At 42.1% G+C, this 24,887-nt stretch overlaps 1 protein-coding gene across 2 annotated transcripts in view; it reads left to right on the top strand.

The window, feature by feature from the left end:
* The first annotated feature begins 271 nt into the window (after positions 1-271).
* Positions 272-24,887, top strand: part of bcam (basal cell adhesion molecule (Lutheran blood group)) — a 59,442-nt gene continuing 34,826 nt past the window's right edge. The window contains exon 1 of one of the 2 annotated variants that reach the window (XM_083537131.1): positions 272-593. In XM_083537131.1, the coding sequence (XP_083393257.1) occupies positions 530-593 (64 nt within the window). In that variant the 5' untranslated portion in view covers positions 272-529. The remainder of the gene's footprint in view (positions 594-24,887) is intronic. The other variant, XM_083537132.1, reaches the window with a different exon arrangement.

The raw sequence follows: 24,887 nt of genomic DNA, 5'->3' as shown, positions 1-24,887 counted from the left end.
AGATAGATAGATAGATAGATAGATAGATAGATAGATAGATAGATAGATAGATAGATAGATAGATGGGTGGATGGATGGATGGATGGATGGATGGATGGATGGATGGATAGATCTTACATTTTTAGATAATTGATAGATAAATATGATTCTATTTATAGATAAATGATAATTTTATTTATTGATTTAGTGATTACATTGTCTAAGATGATGAAAGTCTGCATGGTCTTTTGCTGGGAACACGGCCACTTAGAGGGGGTGGAAGGGGTAGAAAGGGTGGAGGGTCACCTTTTGTGCGAATACATCAAGCAAAGGCACCGCCTGCCGCCCGCATCTCAAGTTTCTTTGAGCGCAGAGGCAGCGGGTGCGCGAGTGTGTGTGTGTGTGTGAGAGTGTGTGTGCGTGTATGAGTGTATGCCAGTGAGTGTGTGTGAGAGAGAGAAAGAGAGAGAGACGCACAGAGGAGATCGGACAGCGGACTTCACATTGCAGAGTATCTAAGAGCAGAGAGAGAAGTAGTTGACAAGTGAGCATGGAGGGGATGAGATCAGGACGCGTGTGGCTCGTCTGCGCTTCACTCTTCTGTGCACTGCACGGTAAGACGAGCAAAATTATTGGCCCCTTTCTACTATACCTTTTTTTTTCATCTTCACCACCACCATCATCATCTTATTATTATTATTATTCTCCTTCTTGAATTCTCTATTTGTTTCACTCAAAATGAAATATAGTTTTTAGAAATATATTTATTTCTCCCCTAATGAGCTTAAAATAATTTTTTGAGCTTTCGTACTGTACCACCTTCCATGTCGGACCCTGTGGGTTGCCAGATTGACTCACCTCTCTTAATCCAACCGAGATTTAAAATTCGATAACTTTATTCGTTTAAAAGAAAACACAGATTGTAATAAAATAAAAATAAAAAACATCAAAACGTGTGATCATTTTGGAGAGAATTTGAGATGGGAAGGTTTCAAAGGGAAGAAAAAAAAAAGAGTGTGCGAGATCTGGCAACCCTTAGCTCCGGCGCAACATCCTGCTCGTTCACCTGCAGCAGTTTAAGCGACCTGTAAAAAAAAAAAAAAAAAAAAAGAGAAAAAGAAATTGAAAGATAGAAAATGAAAACAAATCTGAAAAAGAGAGATTAAGATAAAAAAATGATCTGAGTGTGTGCCGTGTGAAGTGGGAGCTGGACTTGCTTGTAAACGCGCGTGCTCGTGTGTGTCTCCCTGGAGGAGTCTTTTGAGGATCAGAAGCTCCTGTTTGCTCTGAAGAAAGAGACGTGTTGCATGAGCACCTTCAGAATGCTCTCACATAGTCATGAATTAGTACTTAGTCCACGGTGTGTGCTTGTTACACAGAAAACAGAAACATAACCATTTGAAAGCCACTGATTCTTTGGAACAGGTGTGTGGAGTTAGGCTTGGAGCAGATCTTTAGCAGACCAGTTGGTGCCCACTGACCTACATGAGTAGCTGATTTATGAAGTCGTGCTCATCGTCCAGCTTCTTCACACAGCTGTCTTCATGGCTCGGTCTCCATCCAACATTTGATAACTGTTTATTAGATCATGATTGGACACACAGGGGCACAAAAATAGCCCCAGGAGCAACATCTCAGTCCTGAATGATTAACTCTTGCACCACTATATGCAGCTTGCATGCAAAAGCGTGTTGGGATTTTTTTGTTGGGAAAATGTGATAGAAACCAACTTTTCATGTCCGTGTTTTGTTGTATCCACAACCTCAGCACTCTATCATCACTCCTTTTAGAGCTCAGTTTTTTTCCTCTCTGCTGTTTTTCATTCTCCCCTCCTACACTTCTCCCCAACCGTTTGTTTGCTGGTGGTTGAGTACTCGGCATCTCATTTCTGCATGTCCTCTTTTGCTGGATGCTGGTGGTCCACGTTGTTTGCTTCCTTTTGTCACGTTTTACGAGGTTCGGGATGCCAACGAGGCCAGGTTGTTGTTGTTTTTTTTTTTTTTTTTCTTTGAACAGCCTTATTTGACAGCTGCTCAAACTTCAAGTGTTTTCTCACTCGGAAATGCTGACTCCACCTCTTTGTTTGAATTCCCATGAGGAAAATGCACAACTGTCACATTCTTCGAAGTCTCTTCTCCCACCTCGCCAAGTTCGGTGGTTCAGAGGATCGATTTCATGCCGCCTTCACGCGCACGGCTGCTGATGGTACGAGGTTCGTGTTCGCAGACGCAAGGTCGGATGCTGGAGGAGAGAATCGTTAAGGCGACGTGTCAAGCCCGTGTGAGGCGGCGCTCGGAAAACGCCACGCTTCCCTCCTTTGTCTTTTCCAGGCTTATTTCCCGCAATCATTTCCTTTGCTCAAAATGCTGCTCAAGACCGAGGAGGAACCCCCCTTTCTCTTTTCCACCTTTTCCATCAAACAGACACACACACACACACACACACACACATACACACTAACTACCCCCCACAGCCATCAGTAATTATTATGGCATTAGGGAGCCTTCACATGAAAAAAAAAACCTGCTCTTTCATCTGGGCCTAGAAGATAAAAGACAAAACCAAATTTTAAGGACCTTTACAGTCTCAGAGGCCACTGGATCAGTTAGAGGCACGCACACACACACACACACACACACACACACACACACACACACACACACACACACACACACACACACACACACACACTCATACATACATTGACTTGAACGTGCATTCACAGCTTATAATAACAGTGAACTGGAATGGTAATGCTGTCAGCTTGCTTATTTGCAGGGGTGTGTGTGTGTGTGTGGGGGGGCAGTTTGTAGACTGTGATTTTGCATGTAACTCTGGGCCTCTGACTTTCTTATTAGTTGTGGTTCAGAAGGGGAATCAGCCTGGTATGAGAGGCATTCATCTGTGGACAGGCTGTGTCTCGCCCCCTGACTCTCTACTTCCCTTTAATGTGAATCTCTCTCTCTCTGTCTTTCTCTCTCCCCATCTATCCATCTCTCTCACACACACACACACACACACACACACACACACACACACACACACACACACACACACACACACACACACACACACACACACACACACAGGTGGCCAACAGTGACTTGCTACAGAACCACAGCATGCTGGTGCGCTGGTGTTAATCCAACAGTGCAATATGGCACTTAGGTGCGACGTCGTGTACCATTCATCACCAACACACAACATTTTATAAAAGCCTTCTATTATTCTATTTAGAATAATAAAACAGGGCATATATGGGGCTACAGACTGTCACCAATCTACATTCGAAAGCATATTGTTCGCATTTCTACTAAAGATATTCAATAAATATTTTGTAGCTCAAAGGGTCTGGGTGCACTGTAACTCTGAACAGGATAAAAGTACACAGAAATTAGTGAATCAACGATTGGAATGTAGTTTAGCATGTGTTAAGTTTAATTTGATTTTGAATTGAAATATGCATAAATATTGAATATAATTATAATTGTAATACAGTTTAAGTATCAAAATATAAAAAATCAGTGCATAAAATAATTTCAAATGTATTAGAATCCATTATGGCCTTTATAAATTCATTTGCATTTAAAATAAAATCTTTATATACATTTATATATACATATACAGACTTTTCCAGTTAGATGTATGTTGAATTTATGGAATATTCTTCTACAAGGCTGGAGCCACACAAATGTATAGGATGGCTTTGGATTTAGCAGCATTACATTTCCTCTTTTACTTGAACTAGGAGACCCAAACCTGTTCCAGCATGACAACGCACAAAGCCTGTTCCTTGAAGATATGGGTTGGAGTGGAAGATTTTGAGTGGCCAGCTATAGAGATTTGTGCTGAAATGGAATACTGACTGCACCCCAGGTCTCCCCACTTAACCCTTGTTGCTAAATGAGCACAAATCTCCAAAATCTGATAAACATCTTCTCAGAAGAGTGGAGGTTACTATAAGAGCAAATGGGAATGGGATGTTCAAAAGTCACATATGAATTTCATGGTTATATATGTCTATTTATCATATCAGAAACCGCTCTGTTATCTTTATAAGACTGAATTATTGTAGTAATTTGCAGAGTGTGGTGCTGAGACATGCTGGAGTCTTTGATTTCCATGCGTCTGGAAGCCAGGGGGCATTAAGACAGCAACTTCCCTTTCCTTCAATCTCTTAGTGTGATGTGAAATATGAGATATAAAAGGAGACATCTTGTGCACACCAGTCTACCTTTTTTAATACCTTAATTTGCTAAAGGACAGTGAAATACACACTCGTTTAATACTATGGATTAGCATCTCAAATGTTCTGCTACTCGTCTGCCTCTCTGGGGGGTGTCTTCAGTAATGCTGAGGTGCTTTCGAATCCGTTAGTGTGCATTGATGTTTGAGGTGATTTATCATGTTGGATTGTTTTGTTCGTGACCTGGCATTGATGACAATCCTACTATGTTTTTTTTTGTGGAAACGTCCTGAGGTGTATATATATATATATATGTGTGTGTGTGTGTGTGTGTGTGTGTGTGTGTGTGTGTGTGTGTGTGTATCACAGAGGTTTGAATTGGAATATGCATTCATACAAACCCAGGGAGATCGCTGCTACCATCTAGTCTCCACTGATGACGTTCTATTCACTTAAAAAAAAGAAAGAAAAAAAAGCCCCTCCTCTCCCTTCCGTCGTCCCCAGCGAGTTTGTTGTGAAGAGTCGTGGCTCTGTCAAGATCTCCAGCGTTCAAAAGCTCTCCTCCTTGCACTACAAAGTGCTGGAGCTGGGTATAGACAGGCGCAGAGGAAGCACTCTGGCCTTTGATTTCATCCAAGGCTCTATTTTTAAAGGTTGCCCTGTTATTATGGCCGAGCAGGAAATACAGAAGGGGAGGAAAAGAAAAGGGAGAGAGAGAGAGAGAGACAGAGAGTGCATCATGGTCTGTGTTCTATATAGGGAGTGTGGTCTAAAGGATGGCCTTCGAAAGTGGGGTGATTAGGATGAGGATTGTGTCTTGGGAAACTCTTTGGGGAGAAGGATAAACCCTGCTGATCCATTTAGCAGTGGAGAGTACTGCATGATGGGTACGGATGGCCCTGGGGTTTCCTTTTAGGGGGGAAATATTGTTCTTGTCCTAAGTAGGCCTGTTTATGAACTCTAATAGGAGGCATGGTACATTAGTAAACAATATCCTCTTCCCCTCCTTTGTTCCATTACATGTGGATCGATAGGGAACTAAGCATTAGATGTCCACAATTGATCTGTTTTCTTGTTGTTTTCACATCTCTCACCAACAGGCAGCGAACTAGACTCTTACTATTTATAACCCTCCACTTTCTTTTTCCTTTGTTTTGCTTCCTGCGGGCAAGTATAGCAAATATTTTTGCAGCAAACACTTTAGACTACGTGCCTTCTCTGGGGTACCTCCCCGAGTACCTCCCACACCTGGTGTAACTTTAACACACACAGGTCAAAATGCCACTGTGTGTTGAAACAGGCCTGAAGTAAAGACTCCTCAAACATTCCTTTCCTCCACTAGACTGTGTCCATTGTCCTGTTTGTCTCAGCGGGCAAACATTCCCCGGAGATCAGTGTGTTCACGCAAGGGGGGAAATAAAAGGTTTTAGAGCATGGAGCTGACGGCTGTTTGGTTAGCCGAACGCACCAGCTCTCTAGAGTGTCGCTTGGGGCAGAGTCTCCTGAGATGTGGTTTGGGGCAATACTCATTCCAATTGATTGCAGTTAGACTTTATTAGATAGCACTTAAGGAGGCGGGTTCAGATCATCAGTCATGTGATTCAGCTACTGCATTATTTACCATTGCGTTATTGCAGACAGATGTTAATGCGACATAATCTGATCCTTTCATTAGTCACTTGATAAAATACGAGTTCATACTTCATCTTGTCAAATCTTCATCTCTTTGGTTCCAATCTTCAAATTTAGCCAGACGATTTATGCACCTTGCTGGCTAGTATTAGGCACCAACTAGCTATGTTAGACAGTTTAACAAGTAGCTAGCATGCTGAACAATTGTGAGCAGCGATTTAACCACTTACAGTTGTACTAAATTCCATACATTTTAAGAATTTTGTAGTTGTCCTGTTTTTGGCATGCGTAAATGCTCCCCAGTTGGACTGCATTATTAGCACGTGGCAAACATTTTGCTAAGTACATCTCACATTACAATAGCATGTCAGAGATGTTAACTTCTCCCTGTTCTAGCAATCCTTAGCTAACTGCTGCCGAGAGCAAAACCCCGCCGTCCTGCCATCCTTCCCACCCGATGAGAGCATCGCCATCTGTGCACTCGGGCTTGGGTCCAATTGTTGTGGCAAAGATTTTCCACCACCCTGCCAACAGAGCTACATATGCGTTTGGCCAAACCTTAGCCAGGTTTTGGATTTGTTTTGGCTCAACAGACAGCGTATGTGCCAACGAGCCTACGAAACAGCTTTCAGCAGCCATTTTTATTAACACATTAGTTTACGCATACACATATACTGTATTAAGTTAAGCAAGTCAAGTCAAATATTAAGCAGGGAATTGAACAAACAGGCTTATGCCCCTCCTTCCACAGTTTAATGTGGTGGAGAGCCCATAAAGCAAGTTGAATCCTGTTATCACTTACACTGGAGCAGCTAGAAACAGGCGTTTTTTCTTACAGGAAGTGGTAGCACAGTAGTTAAGATGTTCAGAAGTTCATGAGTTCAAATCTCAGCAAGGCCAAGCTGCTACTGCTGGTCTTTTAAGCAAGGTCCCTGACCCTCAAGCCTCAAGGCGCTCTGGATAAGTTCGTCTGCCAAAATGCCAGGAATGTAGCAGCCCTGCTTCGTTTACTTAAAATAACACGAGTATAGTCTGTTACAAAGTACTGGAGACTTCTTCCATTCCTGCATCACTATATCAACAGCTAGATTTTCTTCAAATATCTTTAAATATATTTTCTTTGAAATGAAGCCATTACCTCCCCCAATCTGTTTAGTATTGATATTCCCTGACTTACGATAGAGATGCGTTCTGATGACCCTATCGTAAGTCGAGACATGGCCTAGCCTTCCCAGGAGTCTTAAAGAATGGTGATTAGTATGGGGTAGTATACTAAAATTAACAAAATACAGTACATAATTTAGCAAAACAAAGCAATTTACACTACGGTAAGCTATAAACTATATTGTGTGTGTGTATATATATATGTATATATGTATATGTGTGTGTAGCGTATGGACAACTATCTTACGCTATCGTAAGATCGAAAAATTTGCAAGTCAAACAGTTGTAACTCGAGGACCATCTGTACTTGTCTTAAATTTGTATGTAGGCCTCAGTGAAAGAGGAGATACTATATATGTAAAATACTTCTATACATACACAAAAAAAAAAACGCTTAATACTATAAAACCTGTGGTTTTGAATTACAGCCTGCACTTCACTTCATAGTCATGCTGCTGAAGAATCTTAACACCACTGAACTATCCCTGTTTATGATCTCCTTCATCACCCATCGCTTTTTTCATCCCATTCTGGATTTCATGCATTTGTATATAGCACAATACAGACCCCGTTTCCGTGCAACTGGTGTTTCAGAGTTTTTCATTTAGTTGATGATTCACAGGTTATTGTGAACCTCTCCAGGGAGAATAGTGAGTTATATTCATTTTATTGCTTACTGGTACTTGGGAGCCCCAACCACCATTTCTGGAGTGAATGTAAATGTCACACCAATGTCAAGAAATTAAGAGAAATAAGAAAAGATGAAAAAAAAAAAAGTGTGTGTGTGTGTTTGTGTGTGTTTGAGCAGTTCCTTTTGGATGGTCACCTTAGACAGGTGTTGTTATGCTTTTGAAGCCTTTCAAAACAAGACATGCTCCACAGGAATCGTTGCTAAAGATGTCTTAAAAAGACAGCCCTTTAGCGTTAGCTGCAACAGATCAGGTGGCAAATTGTATGTCGTACCGAAGCCGTGTTCAGGTGATTCCCTCCGGGAGATACAGCAGGAGCCTCACAACTTCCTGTCTCATAGATTCGACCAAACCGGCTTGAGCTCGACGTTTTCAGTGGTGGTCTCGATTAACCGGAGAGATGCATTAAATGAGCCATGAATAAATTGACCCTCTTTGCTTAAACACATCTTTCTTCAATGACTGGGTCAGAGAGTGTGGTGCTAGGTCATGTATTGTTAATAATCACGATCTTGGAAAGTTAAATGGTGGCAAAAGAACCCAGAAGTAGACATTAGCGAGTCTCTATTTTCTGTTTGATTGACACCTCGACTCGTAATCTTATTCAAGCCCGCGGCGGATGATCTCGCGCTCCCTCGCAGTGTAATCCAGGCCAGTAGGTGCTTTCTCTCTTCTCTATTCGGCAGGCCTTCTTTGGATGACAGGCCAGAAAAAAAAAAATGCTGTTTTTTTTTTTTTTTTTTTTTTTTGCATGTCGATTTAGGATGAGGCTCCAGGCCCTACAGTACATGTCCATCAAACCTCAGGGGAAGCCTACGAATTTTGATACGTCAGGTGCATATTGTCAACTATATTTGTGTATGGTTACATATTCTCATGCCCTGTTCGGTGCTTGCCAAAAGTACCGAGTAGATCTTTTATTTCTTGATCTACTTTTGCACATAGCCATGTTTTGCACCGACCAGATGGAGATTTTGTCTGTCATCAGGGGAAATGACCATTATGCTATTGAATTACTTTCCTTTCTGGGCAGTTGTTTGATTTAGACCCCGGCATTGGATTTACGGTTAAATGGACAGTATGGGTGAACCGCTAAACAAAATTCACAGCTCGGTACGTATCGGTGTATTTTATTTTGAGAAAATATATATATATATATATATATATATATATATATATATATATATATATATATATATATATATATATATATATATATATTCTCAAAATAAAATACATTTTATTAAATGTATGCAATGCATTTTTATTATGTTTTTTTTAATTATGTTTTTTTTTATATTTATTTTGAGAATATATATATATATATATATATATATATATATATATATATATATATATATAAAATGTATTTTATTTTGGGAATATAAATAATAAATAAAAATAATATATTTTATATATATATATTCTCAAAATAAAATACATTTTATTAAATGTATGCAATGCATTTTTATTATGTTGATTAAATTGAGTAATCATTAAATAGGCACAAATTAAATTGATGAGTTAAAATTAAACAAGTAGAAAACTTTAATTAAATAGTTCCATCCATCCATCCATCTTCTCCCGCTTATCCGATGCCGGGTCGCGGGGGCAGCAGTCTAAGCAAAGATGCCCAGACTTCCCTCTCCCTAGACACTTCTTCCAGCTCTTCCGGGGGGACACCAAGGCGTTCCCAGGCCAGCCGGGAGACATAGTCTCTCCAGCGTGTCCTAGGTCTTCCCCGGGGTCTCCTCCCAGTGGGACGCCCCCGGAACACCTTCCCAGGAAGGCGTCCAGGAGGCATCCGGAACAGATGCCCGAGCCACCTCAGCTGACCCCTCTCGATGTGGAGGAGCAGCGGATCTACTCTGAGCTCCTCCCGAGTGACTAAGCTTCTCATCCTATCTCTAAGGGATCGCCCAGCCACCCTGCGGAGGAAGCACATTTCGGCCGCCTGTATCCGGGATCTTGTCCTTTCCGTCATGACCCAGAGCTCATGACCATAGGTGAGAGTAGGAACGTAGATTGACCGGTAAATCGAAAGTTTCGCCTTGCGGCTCAGCTCCTTCTTCACCACGACAGACCGGTACATCGACCGCATTACTGCAGAAGCTGCACCGATCCGTCTGTCAATCTCCCGTTCCACCCTTCCCTCACTCGTGAACAAAACCCCAAGATACTTAAACTCCTCCACTTGCGGCAGGAACTCCCCACCAACCTGAAGTGGGCAAGCCACCCTTTTCCGACTGAGGACCATGGCCTCGGATTTGGAGGTGCTGATTCTCATCCCAGCCGCTTCACACTCGGCTGCAAACCGTCCCAGTGCATGCTGAAGGTCCTGGTCTGATGAAGCCAACACGACAACATCATCTGCAAAGAGCAAAGACGAAACCGTGTCGTCACCAAACCGGACACCCTCCGACCCCTGGCTGCGCCTAGAAATTCTGTCCATAAAAATTATGACCAGAACCGGTGACAAAGGGCAGCCCTGCCGGAGTCCAACATGCACCGGGAACAAGTCTGACTTACTGCCGGCAATGCGAACCAAGCTCCTGCTTCGGTCATACAGGGACCGGACAGCCCTTAGTAAAGGGCCCCCGACCCCATACTCCCGGAGCACCCTCCACAGGCCGCCGCGAGGGACACAGTCGAATGCCTTTTCCAAATCCACAAAGCACATGTGGACTGGTTGGGCAAACTCCCATGAACCCTCCAGCACCCTGTAGAGGGTATAGAGCTGGTCCAGTGTTCCACGGCCTGGACGAAAACCACATTGTTCCTCCTGAATCCGAGGTTCTACTATCGGCCGTATTCTCCTCTCCAGTACCCTGGCATAGACTTTCCCAGGTAGGCTGAGAAGTGTGATCCCCCTATAGTTGGAACACACCCTCCGGTCCCCCTTCTTAAAAAGAGGGACCACCACCCCGGTCTGCCATTCCAGAGGCACTGTCCCCGACCGCCACGCGATGCTGCAGAGGCGTGTCAGCCAAGACAGCCCCACAACATCCAGAGACTTGAGGTACTCAGGGCGGATCTCATCCACCCCCGGTGCCCTGCCACCGAGGAGTTTCTTTACTACCTCGGTGACTTCAGCTTGGGTGATGGACGAGTCCGCCTCTGAGCCCTCAGCCTCTGCTTCCTCAATGGAAGACGTGACGGCGGGATTGAGGAGATCCTCGAAGTATTCCTTCCACCGTCCAACGACATCCCCAGTTGAGGTCAACAGCTCCCCACCTCTACTGTAAACAGCATTGGTGGGGCACTGCTTTCCCCTCCTGAGGCGCCGGACGGTTTGCCAGAATCTCTTCGAGGCCAGCCGATAGTCCTTCTCCATGGCCTCACCGAACTCCTCCCAGGCCTGAGTTTTTGCCTCGATAACCACCCGGGCTGCAGTTCGCTTGGCCTGCCGGTACCCGTCAGCTGCCTCAGGAGTCCCACAAGCCAACCAGGCCAGGTAGGACTCCTTCTTCAGCTTGACGGCATCCCTTACTTCCGGTTTTCACCACCGGGTTCGGGGATTGCCGCCTCGACAGGCACCGGAGACCTTACTGCCACAGCTCTGAGCGGCCGCTTCGACAATGGAGGTGGAGAACATGGTCCACTCGGACTCAATATCTCCGGCCTCCCTTGGGATCTGGTCAAAGCTCCGCCGTAGGTGGGAGTTGAAGATCTCTCTGACAGGAGGCTCGGCCAAACGTTCCCAGCAGACCCTCACAGTACGCTTGGGTCTGCTGAGTCTGTCCAGCTTCCTCCCCCGCCATCGGATCCAACTCACCACCAGGTGGTGATCAGTGGACAGCTCCGCCCCTCTCTTTACCCGAGTGTCCAAGACATACGGCCGCAGGTCAGATGAAACGACCACAAAGTCGATCATCGACCTACGGCCTAGGGTGTCCTGGTGCCACGTGTACTGATGGACACCCTTATGCTTGAACATGGTGTTCGTTATGGACAAACTGTAACTAGCACAGAAGTCCAATAACTGAACACCGCTCGGGTTCAGAACAGGGGGGCCGTTCCTCCCAATCACGCCCCTCCAGGTGTCACTGTCGCTGCCCACGTGTGCATTGAAGTCTCCTAGTAGAACGACGGAGTCCCCAGTCGGAGCACTGTCCAGCACCCCTCCCAGAGACCCCAAGAAGGCCGGGTACTCTATACTGCCGTTTGGCCCGTAGGCACACACGACAGTGAGAGACCTATCCCCGACCCGTAGGCGCAGGGAAACGACCCTCTCGTTCACCGGGGTAAACTCCAACACATGGCGGCTGAGCTGGGGGGCTGATCCCGACTATCTCTAGTCGGAACCTCTCAACCTCACGCACAATCTCAGGCTCCTTCCCCGCCAGTGAGGTGACATTCCACGTCCCTAGAGCTAGCTTCCGTGTCCAGGGATCGGGTTGTCGAGGCCTCCACCTTCGACTGCTGCCCGATCCTCTTAGCACCGGCCCCTTACGGTCCCTCCTGCAGGTGGTGAGCCCACTGGAAGGCGGCCCCACATCGCTCCTTCGGGCTGAGCACGGTCGGACCATGTGGGGGAAGGCCCGGCCACCAGGCGCTTGCATACGAGCCCCAACCCCGGGCCTGGCGCCATACCGGGCGACGTCACGGTCCCTGATGTAGTATCTCTCATAAGGGGTTTTGAACCGCTCTTAGTCTGACCCGTCGCCCAGGACCTGTTTGCCTTGGGAGACCCTACCAGGGGCATATAGCCCCGGACAACATAGCTTCTAGGGTCATTCGAGTACTCAAACCCCTCCACCACGTTAAGGTGGCAGTTCAAGGAGAGGGTAAATAGTTTACATTTGTTAATCAATTTGGGTAATACAGATGTGTATATAAGTGTATATAAGAAATGCACAAGGTAGTTATTTATGTATTCATTCAAATTATTTATTCAGAAATAAATTCATTTCTTCCATACTTCAATCATTTACTCCCTCGACATGAGGAATTGTCAGGAATTTCTCTATTTAGGAGAAGCCGCACATAAAATGCGAGCAAATCTTTATCGCTAGACTGTCAAAAATGTTAGCGATGACAGGAAGTGGGAGCGATTTTGCGCATGCGGAAAACTTCGAATTGTGTTACCAGTACGGATCGAGTGACAGTGACACTGCCTGTTTAAAGTGCGAGGCGGAGACGAAACAAACTTGCACTCTGCCACTTAATATGTTGATAAGGAAACTCCGACTTTAAGCAAGGATTGCTTTCGGTACCTGTACCGAAAGCCCTGTACCTAAACTGTTTGTATACCGTTATTCTCCTAATAGACAGAATGTGTTGTGTGATGTGAAAGATGCAGTTTGAAATAGACAGTAAATCTTGGTGTTTTTTTTGCAGATGCTTTAAGCTGGGTGGTTTTAACAGAACAATTAGTTTGAAAATGAATCGGGTGAATTCGAACGAAAGGAGGATTAAGATCAAATCTTCTGTTCATGTGCTATGGATTTATGTGGAGCATCCAGGGGCTGGAAATCGTTCCTTATCTGGGCTGGACAGTGCCCTTTTTGCCCATGGGACACCCTTTAATTTAGCATTTGGACAAGCCATGTGTCTCATGTATGAGTGTGTGTGTGTGTGTGTGTGTGTGTGTGTGTGTGTGTGTGTGTGTGTGTTTGTGAGAGGGTTGGACATGAGAAAAATGTTTGCTAAGAACAGATGCTCACAATGCACTAAGTGAGCGTTCAATGGTATTGGCACCATATCTTTCCTTTTTCCAGTCTCTTCCTTCCTTGTTCTCTTCGAGATGTTGCCTGCATTGCTCGCTTGGGTGTAAAAGCAGCAACTTTTTTTGGATAAGTGTGCACATTTCTATCACATCAAACACAATCCCTTTATTTTCATTCTTCCTCTACATCTCCTTCCTTGCCTCAGTTTCCTTTTTGGGATGGACAGGATGAACTAGGAACAGAGGACATTTATTAAAATATGGGGGCATGGATGTAAAAAAAAAAAAAAAAAAGACTCGAATAAGAGTACACATCCCTGGCTTAAATACCCCTCCTTCTACGTTTCTATTTTAAGCACAATTGTACTAAATGGAATTAAGTACCATAAATAAAAGTGTTAATCTGTGAGATGTCTATGCTCCATTCACCTGCACATCAGACCGTTTTGTAAGAAAAAGAATTTTCTAAAGGTTCAGATACACAGTGAGAGAACTCCACCCACATTCTCACCAGAACCGCAGGGTTTACGCTTGAGCTCTTCCCACAGCTTCTCGTAAATTGGACACAATTCACAGGTTTGCTTCAAAGTAGCAAGGATCAGCATGTTTTTCCCTACATTTACATGTCCAAAAGTGATTTGAAGTCTCTATCACTCTCTATTTTGTAATACTTAAAACAAACAGGGAGAAAAATCAGCGCTAATTGAAGTGTCCCAGGAAGAGGTAGGTCTTCACTCGTTGTCTGAAGAGGAACATCTAGGGGAAGTTCATGCCACCACCTTGGTGACAGAGGAGAAAAGAGTCTTGATGTATACAGTTGTCAAAGTAAAGACTCAATCAAAAACGCAAGACTAAGTGCAGAATCCAGGGTTGTGATGTCAAAGCATCAGGCTTTATTCCCAAGAAAACAAAGTCAGACCGTTCCATGGAAGTGTCCGAAGTTACAGCAAAAACAGCCTTTTTTATTTTCTTTCTCTTACAGTCTACATAACAACTCTTTTTCTTATTTGTCAATGGTTACCTCATCCCAATTTCTTTTTTTTTGACAACAGGTACATCATCTGCTACCATTATCTCCACGATTTTCTATACTTTCTCATAAAGGTGGCAAAGCCCTTTCCTCTTCATTTATAAAAAATAGTCAGCACGTGGCAAAAATAATTAGCACGTGCCAGGCATTGCACCTGCACTGGCCAGAAATGAGACTTATAAGGCTAGCAATGGAACTACTGACTATAAATGAGACTTGTGCTTTCTCCCATTTGCACACATTAGGCACTGGATATACTGAGTACGCTTTCTTTGGTTACACTGAGTGGTGCAAATATATTATATATATATATATATATATATATATATATATATATATATATATATATATATATATATATATATATATATATACCTACCTCTTACCCTGAGAGAAGGTGGGACCAGGCAAGCAGTGAGGGAGCATGATGCTTTAAGAGATAGGAGCTTTGTGGTTATGGGTGCTGGTGCATTTTTGGTTTTGAAGGCAAGCATCAGTTTCTGATGCATGAAGCTAGCGGAAGCGATTGGAGGAAGCGCAGCAGTGGGGAGGTGTGTGGGAACTTGGGCAGGTTGAAAACAAGTCGCCCAGCTGCATTTGCAGGTATTTCATTTCGTTTTATTTTTAACTAATTTAGAGAAAAGTGGTAGCTCCGTAGTAAATCGTTCCACTCTGATAACAAGGTCACGAGTTCAAACCCTGGCAACATCAAGCTGCTGCTCCTTGGCCCTTATACACGACTCTTAACCCTCAAATGCTCAGAAATAATGGATAACCTACATTGTCTGCCAAATAACATAAAGGTAAATGGAAAAAAGTAATATACAGTAATACGCATTCAGTGAAGGAAACGTTTTTTGGAAGAAAATCCTTTGATGAAGTACAGATACTTGAAAAGTGGGAAATACTTTGCTACTCACAATGGCTTCTAATAGGCTTCATGACAAATAACTGAATAATAACTTGGGCTGAAGGGGTCACCTTTCCGAAATAAACCCTCCAAAAAACAAAGTGCCGTCATGTTCACACTTGCCAAAGTACTAGCTACCTATTCGCTCCAAAATAACATGACTCCATTACAACCTGTAATTGTGTGTTTGGTGAGGGGAAAATTACGAGGCGAGGCAGCTGTTAAAAGTACAAATTCTTACACCGAAGCGTCACTGATGTACGAGCATTTTTACTTTGCCGCGTGCCTCCGTCCTCTGCACGCACGCATGTACGTGTGTGTCGGTAAAATGACAGGGCTACATTGTAAGGGAATTCGGGAGACTGGAATGCAGGTATTAAGACCGGAAAAAAGTAAGCCCAAGCAGTAGAGGGAAAAAAAAAAAGAAAACGACAGAGTTTGGAGTAGCAGAGGAGGTGAAAGGAGAAGGGAATGGGCTGGTAGATAAATGAAGAGTGCGTGGGTCGAGAATTGTTTTTTATTAACAGGTCGGCCATTGTTGTTTGTGTTAATGTGGGAGATGGTGGTGTTGATGAGTGTGTGTGTTTGTGAAGTGACCCATAGTGCAGCCAAAGTTAGGGTTGCCATATATCTGCATTATGCTGATCTCCATTATGACTTGTGGTCCTGTAGTACAATCCTTGCCAGTGTGAGCTTTTCTCGCCTAAGTTCGAATGCCAGGTGGCATTAAGCATCAATGTGCCCTGGCGCCAGGACGCCTTTCATAGCCCCTCTACCCCGCCTCTCTCAACCCAGAGGGGGGTATGATCCCTGTCAAAGTCACCCCCTTTTCCAAAAGCCTTGTTGGCACAACCTTTCACTCAGGTGTAGCCAATCACCAAGCTTTATTTCACCCACCCCCCTTAATTCACCCCACTTCCTCCTTTGCCCATCTGTTTCCTGTGTGCCCAACAGTTGGCTAGGTCTGCCTTTTTCTTCTTCTTTTTTTTTTTCAGCAAATGAGCAGTCTAAGACCATTTCTTTTTTACCTTCGTCAGGAATACTCTCATTGAATTCTACATTAATGGAGATCCAACTACAACCAGAGCAGTGTGTTTTTTTCCATTCAAGCATGATTTGGATCATTCTTTCAACACACATGATACACTCCTGATTGTGATGACAATTGAGGTGATTTATAAAAAGATTATTGTTAGAATAATGGAGAGAAGCAACACACACACATGGGATACTGGCAGTAGAGAGGAGCAGCTGGGAAACAGTTGGTCACAGAGCTCCTGTCACTAGGCAAGATGGCGGCAAGAGACTACGATGTGCCTCTCTGTGTGTTTTTATTTTATTTTTTTTTTATTTACTGATCTTTTGCGGTCTGTTTCGATTTCCTTTCGGCCTTTCTCGCTCTCTTCGTTTCTGAGAACGGGGCGAAAACTTGAGGAGAGAAAAGAGACAGCTGGGACACACTGCTGCTCCGGATCAGCTTACACACACGCACACATTCAGTGGCCCATGTCTTTCACTCATCTTTCTGCTACATTCGTGCCATTTTATCCTTCTTTTTCTATTTTCGGCACCAGAACTGCATGAAACAATGTGAAAATCCAATATTACACCGTATTGGGTTCCAACATCTTCGTCGTCTCAGATATGTGACTTAGTCAGTTAATTAGTGTCTGTTGTTTACTTTTTTAGTGTCGTAGTCACATGTTTGTGTAACACACACAGACACATACACAGACACAAGTTGTTGTAGGTTAAACATTACATGCTTGCTACATTAAAATTTATACATCCTTCCATGTGAAGAATTCCCTTCAAAGAGATTAATGAAAACAAAACATACACACACACACACACACACACACACACACACACACACACACACACACACACACACACACACAAGTAAAGTGTTAGATTATCGGTCAGTTGACTCAGAAGTGCAGTGCTGAAGCCAGGACTCAAACACACAGACAATAAAACCATAACATAGCTGCTGTCTGGAGGTGAAAACTGCCTCAGGCAGCAACACTGTGTGTGTGTGTGTGTGTGTGTGTGTGTGTGTGTGTGTGTGTGTGTGTGTGTGTATATATGTATATATATATATATATATATATATATATATATATATGTATGTATATATATATATATATATATATATATATATATATATATATATATATATATATATATATATATATACACACACACACACCATAGTGTTAGACAGAGAGATCTTTTTAAATAGAGAACCTTCACATCCCATTGAGAAAGGGGCTCATTTGAGAAGAATGAGTGTATTTGCTGATGGAAAAACCTTTAGACTGTAGACGAGTATGGTGCTGTGCATCAATCCCACAATATCCACCCCCATCCTTAAATATCTCTCCTGAACTTGACAGATGGCCTTTCTACACTCCTCCTTCCTTCCCTTCTCTCGTTCCCCTTGTACCTGTTTGAACACGGACCTACCCCCGCCGTACTTCCACTGATCCCGTAAAACACTCCTCCTCAAAAACACACTCGTGTGACCTTTTCTCAGCCCTGCACAAAGTTTATACACCAGCTTCTGTTTTGGTAGAAACTCTCATAAATTTCACGGGTCATTTCACCGACCTGAAGCGTTTTGTTCAATTTGTTCAGTGGATTTGAGCAGAAAATGGTTTCCCAATCACCAAATTTGCCAAACATTTTTGATTCAAAGAATTGGTCTTGTTTTAGTGTAACAAGTACAATTACCATAGCACCTACTCTTGTTTCATTTAACTTAGCGATTTCCTGCATTACCCGCTATATCTTTCGGCACTAGGATTTCACCCTTTCTTTATCTCTACCCAAAGACGGCTCTTCCTGTCCTGTATTTTTTTCCAGGTCTCTCACCTTTTACTTCCCCACCAACTTTCATTCTAGTAGCATTTTAAACACATCTACTAGCATTTTTAACACCTATTAGCAGTAGAATTTTTTTTTCATTTAGTAGCATTTTCAACACCGGTTCCCTGGTGGTCTAGTGGTTAGGATGCGGCGCTCTCACCGCTGCGGCCCGGGTTTGATCCCTGGTCAGGGAACCAACCCCAGCCACTTTCAGTGCCAGTCAAATGGCGAGGGTTGCGTTAGGAAGGGCATCCAGCGTAAAAACATGTGCCAAATCAAACATGTGGAGGATCCGCTGTGGAGACCCCTAATGGAAGAAGCCGAAAGAAAGTTTTTAGTATCATTTTCAACACCACAACTCTCCTAACTACCAGAGTTTGGGCCCTAAGTTGGCCAACTGGTGCTGCATTACATTCTGGGACTTTGAGTCATCTGCATTGACTGCATTGTGTCTGTAGCAGTTTGTTAATTGTGTTAGGTTTCAACCATTTTTTGAAGTGTGCTAGCATGAGAGTGAGGACTCTCTCTGGGGTGTGTGTGTGTGTGTGTGTGTGTGTGTGTGTGTGTGTGTGAGTAAGTCAGTCAGTCAGTCACTCCCCGACGTGTTTTTTTTTTTTTTCTCGATCAGGCAGAGATCTGAGAGCAGACCTGAGCTGCTTTCTTTTTGAGTAAGAGTCTGTCTGAGCATTGTAATGTATTATGGATCTGTCTGTCTGAGTGTGTGCAAGGTGTGCAAGGTGTGCAGGTGTGTGTGTGTGTGTGTGTGTGTGTGTGTGTGTACATACATACTCAGTTCTTATCTCTGTGTTAAATACTTTTAATTTTTTTTCTCATTCTGTATTAGCTGCCTCGTGTCTTATCAGCACAGTGTTTCTGTATCTTTCCCTCTGCAGGATATTATCAAGAGTTTTCTCCGCTCTATGTTGTTTTCCTTTTTGTCATTTACTTCTTCCTTTTCTAACTTGCTTATACTCTGAGTTTGTGCCTTGAAGCCCTTTCCTCTCTCTCTCTCTCTCTCTCTCTCTCTCTCTCTCTCTCTCTCTCTCTCTCTCTCTCTCTCTCTCTCTCTCTCCCCTCTCCCCACTCACTCTTTCTCTGACATTTTCCTTCTCCGACTCTTTCTGTCTCTCTCTTCTCTCTCCTCTTTTTTTCCTTTTCTCTCTCTCTCTCTCTCTCTCTCTCTCTCTCTCTCTCTCTCTCTCTCTCTCTCTCTCTCTCTCTCTCTCCTTTTTCTTTCTTTCTTTCTTTCTTTCTTTCTTTCTTTCTTTCTTTCTTTCTTTCTTTCTTTCTTTCTTTCTTTCTTTCTTTCTTTCTTTCTTTCTTTCTTTCTTTCTTTCTTTCTTCTGTCTGTCCGTCGTCCATCTATCCAGTCTCTTGCTTTCTCGTTGGTCTCTTTCTGATGGTCAGTCTCTTTTATGTTCTTAACATCTTTCTCTGTCCTCTTTGTTCTATCTTTCTGTATTCTCAACATTTCTGTTCGTCTTTCTGTCACTCTCTTTGTCTTTGTTTGTCTCAACATCTGTATATGTCTGTCTTTCACTTTCTTAACAGCTGTATTTGTCTCTGTCTGTCTGTTTGTCTGAACATCTGCACCTGTCTGTCTTTATTTACTTTGTCTCTCTGTCTACCTGTCTGTTGTTCTGCTCGTCCCAACGTCTTTATTTGTTTTTTTTCTGTCTATCTTTTTTGTCTCTCTTTTTGCCTGTCTCAACATGTTTCTCTCTGTCTCTTTCGATCTGTCTCTCTCGCTCAGTCACTCTGTGTGTCTTGATGTCTATCTGTTTGACTTACATTATCTTGTTCTTTTTCCTTCTCTCTCTCTCTCTCTCTCTCTCTCTCTCTCTCTCTCTCTCTCTCTCTCTCTCTCTCTCTCTCTCTCTCTCTCTCTCTCTCTCTCTTTTACTGGTCCAAATGCCAGCTGCAGTGATAGATGCTGCTTCGTCAATCCTTAATCATTTATTGCTCATGTTTTCTCTCTCCGTCTGCTTCCGTCCCTTTGAACGCGTTATGCCGGTGATTTGCTTTGTTCTTGGCTCGCAGTTCAACTCTTTGTGTTCTTAACATTTTTAACTGTTCTTTTTTGTTCATAGTTGTACTTATCTTTAAAACATTTCTCAGCACTGTCCCATGCTGCTGAGTGTCCGGTGCGGGGACTCGAGCCAGCTTTGTGTGAGCCTTGTGACACTGTTTTTATCGGGTTATCTGCTATAGACTTGTGATGACAAATGGTCTTGTTAGCAGTGCACGTTGTAGGGATCCACCTGACCTTGACGTGGTATGAAAGGTGAACGCTGACGTTGCTCTTGTTTTCTGTCTGTCTGTAGAGTGGCGTCTTGGGAGAGCAAGATTTAAAGCTCTATTCAATTACTGTGTGGGTTGTGTGTGTGTGTGTGTGTGTGTGTGTGTGTGTGTGTGTGTGTGTGTGTGTGTTTGTGTTGTCTATACGTGAGTTCTGGGAGTAGTGCACTGCATAAGGTAACTGCTGAAAATTTAAAAGCATGCCTGCAGGTTACACACACACACACACACACACACACACACACACACACACACACACACACACACACACACACACACACACACACACACACACGGCGTAAAGGCGTGCCAGCAAGAGGGAAGTGTGTGTTACAATGTTGCCTTTTTTCTGAGAATGTATGTTTGTATATGAAACACTCAAAAGCAGGAAATGGGTAAAGTGCACTCAGTGCAAAAGAATGTGAGTGTGTGTGTGTGTACACAGTGAAAAGGTGAGATAGCCTTGTCATTTACAGACATATTTACAGACACGGTCGGACGTTTGACATTAAAGAAACACATTTATCTAATCTTCATAGTAAAACGCTATGAAACAGTGTTAAGAATTTGTGTGTGTGTGTGTGTGTGTGTGTGTGTGTGTGTGTGCGTGCATTCCAGGTAACTTTATGAATTTTTATTTAAAAAGACTCAATCAATTCAATTCAAATGGCTTTATTGTCATTTCAGCCATATACTGTACAGTACACAGTATAGTTCCCAAAAACTCATAGCCTCCAGGTGATCATTGAGCATCATGAATCTGTTTTTTCAAGATGCTTAACCTTTTGTCATAAACCCCCATGCGGGGGTATACGGGTCGAGACGTGCTTGTCTGTGTTTTGGTGCATTCCAGAGGCATCCGTATTGTCAGCGTAGATCTTTCTCAGCCCACCTCCTCTCCCGTTATCTATTCACTTAGAAGCATTTGTTTTCCATATAAATTCATTATTCTGTTTGATACCCATGAATGGTCACTTCAGAAATCTTTCATATCAACTTCCTTATATGGTATTAATAAAGTTTTCTATGCACCCATACTGTATAACTTAAAGGCTTTTTTATGGGACCTGAAAACCAATCCTAAGATCTCGCTCTGACCCCACCTGAGGCCTCTGTACACCTTTTGCTCTTATCTTTTTGACCCCTCGATCCTTCATCCCTACAACCATAATTCCAACTTCCTTATTGCCACCCCTATTCCCCAGGCAGTCATACTGTTCTGACCTTCTACTTTGGCCCCATTTGTTCTCTACATTTACACTTATTTCTTACTGAAATTGAGCTCTGGATTTGTGTGTGTTGGGTGTGTTGTGTTGAAAGAGCGAGAGCAGGCAGGTGGGACATTAATAAAAGCCACCCCATTGGAATGTTCCACCCTGGCTGAGCTCTGAGCGTGACGTCCTTGCATGCTCGCATTAGCAAACGGCACGGCAAACCTTTTTTTGTATTATTCATGAATGATCAAAAACGTTCGAAACTCCTCCATCGTTATTTTTAATCACTTTAAGAGATATAAGAGAAGGGAGAAGGTCTGTCCTTGGACTGTTCTGCTGTAACAAAAAAAAAATAGCTGATGAGCATGTTCTTTGCAATGGAAATCAGGGAACATTCGAATAACCTAATCTAGAAATCGAGGAAATTTCAACATGCTGTGTGAAAAACAGGCCTTTTATACACTGCAAAAATGAAGAAAAAAATGCCTGATTTAAGAAGATACTAGTCAAACTGTCTGCCAGTGCAGTAAGATAATTACACTTGGTAAGATTTCTTGAAATAAGAAAATATATCTAGAAAAAGAAAGTGTCTTCAAATATATTTTTTAAATAGATTTTCCAAGCAGTCGATTTAGTTTAGATTAGTTCTATCAACATAAAAGTAGCTTGTTAAATCTTTTTTAAACAGTTTGCTTTTCTTAATTTGGGTGATAAGATCTTAAAACCACAGCTACAAAACAAGAAAATTCCTCTTAAGTTAGTCAAGTCAAGTTTATTTCTATAGCGCTTTTCACAATGGACAATGTCTCAAAACAGATTTACAGAATTTAACAGTTAAGGTGAACGATGTGTATTTATCCCTGATGAGCAGCCATGGTGGCTATGGCAAGGAAAAACTCCCTTAGATGTTATTCAATTCAATTTATTTTTATTTGTGTAGCGCTTTTAACAATGAACTTTGTCTCAAAGCAGCAATGTTATAAGGAAGAAACCTTGAGAAGAACCAGACTCAAAAGGGGAACCCATCCTCATGTGGGGTGATATCAAGAGTGTGATTATAGTCTTTAAACAATACAGAACACTGGAGAGTGAGAACTAACATGAGCACTGGAGTATAAGATTATGAGTAATGTTCTTTCTACAGTCTTATACAGTCATTTGAAAGTATATATGAAACCAGGAGCTACTAAGCAACATTTAACATATAACATTTGAGATCATCATAGAGCGAACACCAGCTTCTCCATGCCAGAACCTTTAAACACTCAAGGGGGTCCAGTGTCCAAACTCCACATGAGGTGTGGAATCCAAATGGCACTGGTACGCCTTTAGATGTTTCAGGATGTTTTGGTTACTTTTATGTTGAGAATCATCATATTACATTTTCTGTCTTAAAACTAGACAAAACATTTAAAATAAAAACAAGATTACTTAATAAACTCAAGACTATGTATACTGTCAACAATTATTTATTCTTGTAACACACAGCGGTTATGATGCAAATACTTTAAACATTATACCTACATTAAACATTATGTATTTTGTCACTACTGAACACTGAAAGATATTCAGCATAAAAAAATGAAATCAAACTACAAAACTACTTAATAAAAAGCTATAAGTACTTAAAAAAGGTCCGGAAAATAATAACCATACTGGATAATGTTTGGAAAAAGTATTGTGACTTGCAGAGTCTTATAATTTGTTATTAGGTTGTAAATAAATGTTTTACTGTTGACATAAAGCAAGCATTTGGAATTAAATTGTGATTATTAAACATCTTTACTCAAAAAACAGTTATTACAGTTAAAATGAATTCTTCAAATATACAAATGATGTCTCTAATGGTAATTAGGCTCGATTTGCAAGGGAAATAACTTTAAACTTGGAAAAAAAAAGAGGAATAATCTTAAAACAATCATAATTTTACACAGTCTGCATTTGCATAGTATTTTATTCTTAAAAATAAGAGCAATAATATTTTTATGGCTAGAAATAAGTTTGTAAGATTTGACTAGATGAGGAGTTCTTGCAGTGTACGCATACGCCCCACCTTCCTGCTCATAGCTGTCTGGCTCCTGGTCTATCTGCATCTGTGCGTTATCATCCTGTCTTTAGCTGTCAGCACGTGCGTCACTAATGTGTGTGGCACTCGGTGGTATGCACATTTAAGCATATGCGTGTGTGTGTGTGTGTGTGTGTGTGTGTGTGTATATATAAATATATTTGTATGTACATATATATATATATATATATATATATATATATATATATATATATATATATATATATATATATATATATATATATACACACACACACACACACACACACACGTGTGGGTGTGTATGTGTGTGTGTGGTATTCAGTTTGTCGGTGCTCATCACGGTTGTGGTGATGGTGGACAAAATGATTGCAAAAGTGATTGCAAGGGTGGAATTCTACACGGTTATGTTATCTTTGTGATGCACTGCGATCGGAGCTGCGACAAAGCAAAAAAAAATGTTAGTTCATTAAATGTTTTTCTTTCTATGATTACATCTTTCCAGGAAATGGATTTAAATGCAAACAAGGAAAGAATTACGGACATCAATGGGAAATCTAGTTTGATATTTGATGGTTATTGCGGGCAGGTGTTATTGTGTCATTATTTAGAAGAGCCAATCGTGGTCTAGTATGCAAATGGTGTAATATTTGTAGGCCCATTCGTGTGTTGTTTTTGTCTAATCCAGGATAAAAAAAGAGATTTTTTTCATTCAATATACAGATGTGGTTTTAGAAGGACATTGTCAGGCAAGTGTGTTGAAGTTGTGTTGAAGTTCTGAGACTGGAAGTAAGGGTACAGTCGTGGTATGTTGTACACTGCAAGCACTTTATCTTGATGAAGGTCATAAAGGATCTCAGAAACTACCTCAGACACCTCAAACACATTCATACACAAACATATTCACACACAGGTCATTTCAAAGACACCATTCCCACTACTGTCATGTTCTTTGGGATGAAACCCAAATGAAGAGAGGAATAACATGCAAAAAACTTACCAGACACAATATCTGCATGCTTCAATGCTTTTAGTTTCCATATAAATACAGTATCTAATCATAAAAATAACATGAAATCTTTTTGGGAATTGTCCCTATCTACTTCCTTAGATGGAATTATTGAAGCTTATCATGATGATGTGACTAAAGTCTACACACCCTATAAGCCTGCATGTATTTATTTATTTATTTTTATTTTTAT

This window comes from Silurus aristotelis (assembly GCF_946808225.1).
Source record: "Silurus aristotelis genome assembly, chromosome: 1".
NCBI classification, from domain to species: Eukaryota; Metazoa; Chordata; class Actinopteri; order Siluriformes; family Siluridae; genus Silurus; species Silurus aristotelis.
This window is presented reverse-complemented; position numbering and strand designations above follow the sequence as displayed.